Source organism: Physeter macrocephalus, chromosome 11, assembly GCF_002837175.3.
Source record: "Physeter macrocephalus isolate SW-GA chromosome 11, ASM283717v5, whole genome shotgun sequence".
Classification (NCBI taxonomy): Eukaryota; Metazoa; Chordata; class Mammalia; order Artiodactyla; family Physeteridae; genus Physeter; species Physeter macrocephalus.
Window position 1 is genome coordinate 42,971,828 of NC_041224.1, and position 9,107 is coordinate 42,980,934.

Below are 9,107 nucleotides of genomic sequence, written 5' to 3' on the forward strand. Positions count from 1 at the left end.
AAGCCCGCATGCCTAGAGCCCGTGCTCTGCAACAAGAGAAGCCACCACAATGAGAAGCCCGCATACTGCAACAAAGAGTAGCCCCTGCTCGCCGCAACTAGAGAAAGCCCACGCTCAGCAACAAAGACCCAACGCAGCCAAAAATAAATAAATAAATAAGTAACTAACTAACTTACAGCCCAGTGTGTGCACCAAACGCAGTTGAAAGATTACCACTGCCTACTGCATGGCCTTCTTATCTGTATTGCAGCCCCTTCAGGAACACGACTACTGCCCTCCACATGTGAAGTGTTGCGTTCTTTAGTCCTAAAACTAAATGCTTATCAATGGCAACAAAACCTGGACCCATCTAGCTTGGACTTAGATACAAAGACAGAAAGGCAGTGGTTTTATTCCCCATTTTTCCTCCCTCTGATCCCCACCCCCTGTCTAGAGGCAACCTCCTTACCACAGGTTATTGCTGTTCATGGTCTCTTTGTTTCCTTCTGTCCACCCAGGCACTGAGATGTCTTTGTGCTGTAACTTTAACTCATTAGATAGTGTTCTCTCTCCTTCCTCTGGCAATGTTGGAACCTGGTGCAGCTGGAGGGTGTCGTCAGGGCCAAGGGCCCTGTAACAGTTCCCTTACCCTTCAGTTTTTAAAAGCTTTGATAGGATTTCCCTGGTGGTCCAGTGATTAAGTCTGTGCACTTCCACCTCAAGGGGTGCGGATTCCATCCCTGGTCGGGGAACTAGGATCCCGCGTGCCACGTAGTGCGGCCACAAAATAAGTAAATAAAATAAAAGCTTTGCTAAAACAATTTTGATAGAATGGTAATGGCAAAAGCCAGAATGGAAATGATGAGAGTTGAAATTGGATGTATGGTTGGTTGGTTGGGGGCATGAGTCTTCTTAGAAACTTGCCTTTGGAGGGAAACAACGAGGAGGGATGCCAGCTGCAGTGGAATGTACATAGGGTCAAGAGAAGCTTTTGTTGGTTTTAGGATTGGGGGTCCTAGAACATATGCAGAGATAAAAGGGAAGAGTTCACAGGAGAGACTGAAGCACAAGAAAGGAGATAATGGAGAGGAAGAGCTCACTAAGGAAGTGGGAGGAAGTGTGGGACCAAGAGCAAAAGGCCAGAGAAGAAGGAGCACATCTGTCTTGGAGTCAGCCACACTCCCCTTGGGCACACAGCCAAAGTACAGTGATCAGGGTCTGCAGGCTTGAGCTCCTGCAGCCCTGCAACCAGTTCCTCACTCTTCTGTACACAGTCAAAATTTGGGGGCATTGGAGGCCTGAAGTTATGTATGTTTTAGCCATCTCTGCTTTTAATCCACCTCATCTTGGAGACTGGGCTCCTGTCTTTTCTACAGGTTTTTCTCTTCTGCATTCCTTCTGATTCTTTGTTAACTAGTCCCGTAGACATTCCCTCCTTATCACCATTCTTAATCCTTAACCTAACTTCCATCTGTGTTTTACCGTGTAAGCTGCCAGTAGCTATATTCAATTTAAGACAACTTGATAATTAGGTTTGCGTGGTGGAAAATCAGCATTTAATTTTTGAAGATGGCTAAAACTATATTTTCTCATAATAACAAAATTTTATGTTTGCGACTTCTCTTAGGTTTAGCATGAGCTTCAACAGACATAATCTAAAATACTACGTGTTACCCAAAAAACCAAAAAAGGTGGCATTTGATTGCTTAGAATGGATCAGAAAGCATCACCCATGTGAGTACAGCCATGTGATAAATCATGTCTAGAAGTAATAAATGTCTTTTTAGTACCACAATTGAATATATAAAATTGCATATTAAACATTTCTTTTCTCATTATGATAGCACTAACTTGCTATTCATAGAGCAGAATATTGCAACTCTCTCAATTCTGGAAATTATAAAATCTCATTTGGTTTGTTAACAATAAACCCTAACAAAAAATAGATTAAATACTCCCTCCTACACACCTGTATTGTAATTCATGGTTTCACTGTCTTTCCTCTGGCTTCTATTAGTTAATGAATTACACAGCTCTGTTTTAGTGCCTTCTCCCAAGTGTGTCTGCCTTTGAGTTATATTAACTAAAATGAGATTCTGAAATTCATGGTAGTTTTTTTTCCATGTAACCTCTTTTCTACTTTTCCATGGAGAATTTTTTTGTTAAACATCTCTATTTCATTTTCTTTAATTAGTATACTTACTTGTTTGAATAAATCAAACAATGCAGAGATAGACCAAGAAAAAGTCAGTAATTTCCTTTTCCAGTCCTCCCCTCTCCCAAGCACCTAATATAAATAATAGCTTGTGTGTGTATGTGTATCTTTGGCTCTGCCACAGAGAGATGACTTTTTCTTTAATACCTTTTATTTTTTGATTTTAAAAATAATATATATACAAACAGCAATAAATATAATGAAGAGAATTTAGAAAGCAACAAAAAAAAGAAAGAATCAAAAGACAAGCCTCACCATAGGACAAGTCACTGTTACCATTTTGGTTTATTTCCTTCCAATAATTTTTGTATTCATTTTTCTTTCCATTACCATACTGTATCTACAGTGTTTCTACCCTTACCCTGTTTTATATTTTGAACGTTTTCTCATGTCGTTTTAAAAACTTAGAAAACACTTAATAGTTGCAATATGTTTTAGTTTATAAATTCCTTTCTTAATTATTGTCCTAATGCTGGCCCTTAAGATTTTTCTAATTTTAAAATTTATAAACAAAACTTCTTATATAATAAGTCCTTGGATCACTTTATTTCCTAGATTTGTTTCCTAGAAAGAAACTGAATCAAAAGGTAGGAGCATTTCTTTTTTTTTTTTTTTTTTTTTCTTAATGGACCGAATTATTTAATTAGGTTCTTTGTAAGAAGTTTAGAACACTACTTTGTGAGGATAAATTTCGTTTGTAAGAGCGAACACAGAGCAGAGGTAGCCCTGGAGTTGAGGAACAGCTTTGATTCTTCGCAGAATTTGTGAGTCCACAGCTTTCTGATCAACCTTCCGCTGCTCTGTAATCTTGTATTTCTCTCTCTGTCGAAGATCTGACCTTCCTGGTGCCTGGGCTTACGCAGTTTCTTCTTATTGAAGTAAGCATCAGTGAGATGTTCTGGGATTTTCACACCACTGATATCAGTTTTGGTGGAAGTGGCAATGACAAATTTCTGGTGTGTTCTCTGCAGAGGAACTCGATTGAGGGACAGAGGCCCAGTCACAAATAGCAAGCCACTGCTCAGCTGCTTCAGGAAAATGACTCCCTTGCCTCTGTGGCACCCAGTGAGGATAATCAGAATGGTCCCAGGAATGATGCTAGCGCGCAGTTTTCTCACATGCTTACTGAAGGGTTTTTTGCCGTGACTCATCAGCTTTCGAGGCACGTCTTCAGTAGGATAATACCTAGGCATTTTGTGAAGTTTAACCACCCGGGTACCACCATTCTTGTCACCACCAACTGGTTTTGTGACAGTAGCAAGAACCTTCACCTTCTTTTTCTTTTCAACCTAGCAGGACACAAATGCGTCAAAAAGTCAGAGGCAGACAAACATTTTAATGTTAAGACATAATGCTCAGGGCTTCCCCTCATCCCTTACCTTGGATTTAGCTGCTGAATACTTCCTCTTGTACAAGGCCTTTCTGGAATACATAGCCGATCGGGAATATCTGCCAATTCCTCTGACCAGGACAGGGTTTCGGCTGCAGTGGGGCTTCCCCTTCTTAACCTGCTTCACCTTTTTAACCTTGCCACCAGCATCAGCCTTCTTGGCTTCAGGTTTTTTCTCCTTAGTATCTGGCTTCTCAGCCTTTTCACCCGCCATCTTGCAAGATGGGAAAAAGCGGTAGGAGCATTTCTAAGGCTCTTGATAGGTATTGCCATATGCTTTCTACAAAGTTTGTGTAAGAGTGCCTTTCCATTTTATAGCAAGTATGAAACAGAGCCCAGGGTTCCTCCAGGTCTACCTGAGGAGTTATTTGGAGGGACAGGATTAAAGGTTAAATCTTGTCATTTCCAGTGCACGTGATCCGTTGCTTGACTTATTCTACCTATGTGGTTTTCCTCTGCTGTAAGAAAACTATGGAGAAAACTATACCTCTGTTTACAATTCAGATATTTCTGAGAACATAATGTAGGTTGTGTTATTTATGTTAAAAGTCCTCGTTTCACAGTACTGTTTTGGTTTCTTGGCAGATGACTCAGGGATAATTTACTGCCTCTCCAGGCGAGAATGTGACACAGTGGCTGATACATTACAGAAAGATGGTCTCGCTGCTCTGGCGTATCATGCTGGCCTCAGTGACTCTGCCAGAGATGAAGTACAGCACAAGTGGATTAATCAGGATGGCTGCCAGGTAACATTTTTAAAAATAAAGGAAACAATATTTTATAGTATATAAGCCACCTCGTACATGTAGGAAGAAAATTGTTTTCACCTTAAAGGTAGTAAACATCAAAATAAGGCAAATTTAAAAACTGATGTTTTTTGAGACATCTAAAGTTGCTTTTTCTTTCTTTTTTTAAAACTTTATTTTATTTGTTTGTTTGTTTTTGGCTTCATTGGGTCTTCACTGCTGCATGCAGGCTTTCTCTAGTTGTGGTGAGCAGAGGCTACTCTTCGTTGCGGTGCTCGGGCTTCTCACTGCAGTGGCTTCTCTTATTGTGGAGCATGGGCTCTAGGCGCACGGGCTTCAGTAGTTGTGGCACGTGGGCTCAGTAGTTGTGGCGCACAGGCTCAGTAGTCGTGGCTTGCGGGCTGTAGAGTGCAGGCTCAGTAGTTGTGGTGCACGAGCTTAGTTGCTCCGCAGCATGTGGGATCTTCCTGGACCAGGGCTCGAACCCATGTCCCCTGCATTGGCAGGTGGATTCTTAACCACTGCGCCACCGGGGAAACAGCTTTTTCTTTCTTAAATCAAAAAAACTTTAAACAACAACAACAAAAAAAAAACTTTTTATTGAGATGTAATTCACATACCATACAGTTCCCCCTTCCAAAGTTTACAAGTCAGTGGAGTTTAGTACATTCACAAGGTCGTGCAACCATCACCACTGTCTGATTCCAGAACATTTCATCATCCCAGAAAGAAACCCCATATCTACTAGCAGTCACTCCTCACTCCCCTAACACCTGGTCCTTGGCAACCACTAATCTATTAACTACTACTTGTCTGTCTCTATAGAGTTTCCTATTCTGGACATTTCATATACATGGAATCATACAAAATGTGTTCTTCTGTGACTGATTTCTCTTACTTAGCATGTTTTCAAGATTTATCCATATTGTAGCATGTGTCAGTACGTCACTCCTTTTTGTGGCTGGATAATATTCCATTGTATGGAAGTACCATAGTTTGTTATCCATTCATCAGTTGGTAGACATTTGGGTTGTATCCACTTTTTTTTTTTTTTTTTTTTTTTTTTTTGGGGCTGCATTGGGTCTTTGTTGCTGCGTGCGGGCTTTCTCTAGTTGCAACGAGTGCGCGGGCTTCTTCTTGCGGTGGCTTCTCTTGCTGTGGAGCACGGGCTCTAGGCGCGCGGGTTCAGTAGCTGTGGCTCGCAGGCTCTAGAGCACAGGCTTAGTAGTTGTGGCATGCTGGCTTAGTTGCTCTGCAGCATGTGGGATCTTCCCAGACCAGGGCTCGAACCCGTGTCCCCTGCATTGGCAGGCAGATTCTTAACCACTGCGCCACCAGGGAAGTCCCTGTATGCACTTTTTGACTATTGTGAATAATGCGTCTGTGAACATTTCTGTACAGGTTTTTGTGTGAAAATGTTTTCAGTTCTCTTGGGTAGATGTAAGATTGGAATTGCTCAGTCATAAGGAAACTCTGTTTAACTTTTTGAGGAACTGCCAAACTGTTTTGCAAAGCAGCTACCAAATTTTGCATTCCTACCAGCAGTGTATGAGGTTCCAGTGTCTCCATCTCACCAACACTTATTATTGTCATTTTTTACTATATCCATCCTAGTGTATGTAAAGTGGTATCTTGTGATTTTTGTTTGCATTCCCTAATAACGAATGATGTTGAGCATCTACTTCTGAGAGGATAATTTGTCACCCAAGTAGATCAAGAAGGAAGCAAGAACACTCTAGGGCATCCCATACTGTGGCAGATATGAAACTTGGATAGATCTCTCTACATACAAGGATGAATTTGAGGAGAATGACTAATAATTTTTTTGTAGCCTATGAAGCTTTCAGCTCACAAAAAAAGAAATCATTACCTTGAAGATTCAGAAGGAAAAGTATCTCCCATAATTATTTCCTGAGGGAAAACAAAAGGAAATCTTAGAGGATATCAGCTTAATATCCTCAGAAAGATTTAAGAAGACTTGACTTATATGAACTAGAAACAGTTTGCCATAACAAGATGTTATGAAGAGGCTGAGATGAAGGGATAAATAAAAAGTCAGTTTATCCAGATAAGAAAATACAAGAAAAACAAAACAAATAGAATTATATATCAAGACACAAATGGTTCAATTCAATGCAGACATTTGAATCAGTAATGTAGTGAATAACTTGAGAATGTGAAGGGAAAAAAAACATACGAAAATTGAACGGAAAAAAACAAAAAAATTAGTGGTAGCTGGGAGAGTAGGGGTTCAGCCTAAGAATAATAAGTATACCCAAAAAAGAAATAGGGATAGTTGAGATCGATAGAGTAGTCAAATGTATTATAAATAAATACATAACAAATATGTAAGAAATTTAAGAGTTGTCTCAAAATCACTGGGGAAAAACTTACATGTAGACATAGTTCAGAACATTTTGTTTGATTTATAGTTATAAGAAAGTATTCATGAAGATAAAGAAATAGGTTACTCAACAAAGAACGAGAGGGACTTCCATGGTGGCGCAGTGGTTAAGAATCTGCCTGCCAATGCTGGGGACACGGGATCGATCCCTGGTCCGGGAATATCCCACATGCCGCGGAGCAACTAAGCCCGTGCACCACAAATAGCGAGCCTGCGCTCTAGAGCCCGCGAGCCACAATTACTGAGCCCACGTGCTGCAACTACTGGAGCCCGCGTGCCTAGAGCCAATGCGCCACAACTACTGAAGCCTGTGCGCCTAGAGCCTGTGCTCCGCAACAAGAGAAGCCACCGCAATGAGAAGCCCACGCACCACAACGAAGAGTAGCCCCCGCTCAACGCAACTAAAGAAAAAGCCTGCGCGCAGCAACAAAGATCTAATGCAGCCAAAAATTAATTGATTGATTAAAAAAATGTTCCTTTAAATGCATCATGAGCCTAATAGGCTTTTGCTTTTACATCAGGTTATCTGTGCGACGATTGCGTTTGGAATGGGGATTGACAAACCTGATGTGCGATTTGTGATCCATGCATCCCTCCCTAAATCCATGGAAGGTTACTACCAAGAATCCGGCAGAGCTGGAAGAGATGGGGAAATCTCTCACTGCCTGCTCTTCTATACCTACCACGATGTGACCAGACTGAAGAGGCTTATACTAAGTAAGCTGAGCTCCATCGGGGGCACATGCTGTCCTTCTCGGTCTCATGATTGTCATCTACCCCTGCAGTTGTGGTGCTTTGGGTCCAGTTTTCCTTAAAATAGAGGCACTTAGATAGATATGGAAGTTTTATTTTAGTTCATGTTTACGATAAAAGTATTACGTGCTTGTTATGTAAAATTCAAATGATACAGATGTGTTGAAGACTGAAAAATTTCCAAATCATGCCTCGTATGCAGTCCTGCCCTAAGAAATAACTCCAGTTACTGATTTCCTTTGTATCCTTCCAGACCCAATTTCTGCATGCATCCTTGTATATAACATATTTCAAACATGCAGAAAGGTAAAATGGAAAAAAATAATGAACTCTCACATACCACTGTCCAGGTTAGGAAATAAAACCCCTACATAGCCCACTCCTATCTCATCCCTTTACCTCTTCATTGGAGTTAGGCAATATCTTATATTTGATATTTACCTTTCCCAAATGCAGGTTTTTTACAATATAAATGCGATTCCATTATATGTGCTTTTTTTTTTCCTAAGATGTAGTTGATTTACAGTATTATATAAGTTTCAGGTGTACAATGTAGTGATTCACAATTTTTAAAGGTTATACTCTATTTGTAGTTATTATATAAATGTGCTTTTTTAATATGTATATGTTGACCTGATTTTTTTTCCAGTCAACACTAGGGTGTAATTATGACTCCAGCTAGTACACATAGCTTGACTACATAGAATTCCATAGTATGGTATTCCATGTTTATTGAACCAGTCCCCTTCTAATAGATAAATAAGTAAAATTGCCTGTTTTGAGACCACTTTTGAATGAACTCTGGCAGAGATACTGAGCACGGGAAATGGCACTTACCAAGCTCTGTGCCAAGTAATGTCCACCTTATTTGCTTGTAACCTCTAGCTTTTGCGATAGTCCCATGAGAAAAGTGAGCTTCAGAAAGGTTTTGTAACTTGCCCCCAAGAGCAGCAGCAGCAGTAAGGGGAAGGGTAGTGATAATGATGATAAAGTTTCCTTAGCACTTACTATATGCTGCTGTCTTAAATGCTTTATGTATATCACTTCATTTAATCTTCACAACAACCCTAAAAGATACTACTATTATTCTCCTCGTTTTACAGAAGAGGGAAATGAGATACAGAGCTAGGTAAGTGGCAGAGCCCTGATGGAATCCAGGTTCATCTGATTGCAAAGTCCACGTCCCTTGCGCTATACCAAGATAATTCTCAGTGCAAAAATGAAACTTTTAAACTTAGTGTGTCCATTTGTGTTTTTAAGCAGAACCTATATTAAGTTAGGTCCAAATAATTTAGTAAGTATTTAAATGCTAAACACTTAGTAACCATTTGAAAAAAATAATACTCATAAACCAGAAAAAAAATTTTTATTTCATTTTTAACTAACAACAATTGCTTACAAATGAAAAGTATGTACATGTTGTTCTCAAACCTTGGAATCAGATTGAACACTGCCACCCTCATTTCCTGTTTCACATTGATTTTTTTTTTAAACATCTTTATTGGAGTATAATTGCTTTACAATGGTGTGTTAGTTTCTGCTTTACAACAAAGTGAATCAGTTATACATATACATATGTTCCCATATCTCTTTCCTCTTGCGTCTCCCTCCCTCCCACCC

General features: G+C 40.0%; 2 protein-coding genes across 3 annotated transcripts in view; one reads left to right on the plus strand and one right to left on the minus strand.

The window, feature by feature from the left end:
* BLM (BLM RecQ like helicase) overlaps positions 1 to 9,107 on the plus strand; it is a 97,569-nt gene that overhangs the window by 56,098 nt on the left and 32,364 nt on the right. For both annotated transcript variants that reach the window (XM_028494966.2, XM_007108339.4), the window contains exons 13-15: positions 1,607 to 1,713; positions 4,170 to 4,330; positions 7,256 to 7,451. In XM_028494966.2, the coding sequence (XP_028350767.1) occupies positions 1,607 to 1,713; positions 4,170 to 4,330; positions 7,256 to 7,451 (464 nt within the window). The remainder of the gene's footprint in view (positions 1 to 1,606; positions 1,714 to 4,169; positions 4,331 to 7,255; positions 7,452 to 9,107) is intronic.
* Positions 2,827 to 3,820, minus strand: LOC102995732 (60S ribosomal protein L6-like). Its single transcript, XM_055087919.1, is given in 3 exon segments — positions 2,827 to 3,018; positions 3,021 to 3,483; positions 3,574 to 3,820. Coding segments are annotated over 3 exon segments (849 nt in total). The 5' UTR covers positions 3,799 to 3,820; the 3' UTR covers positions 2,827 to 2,857.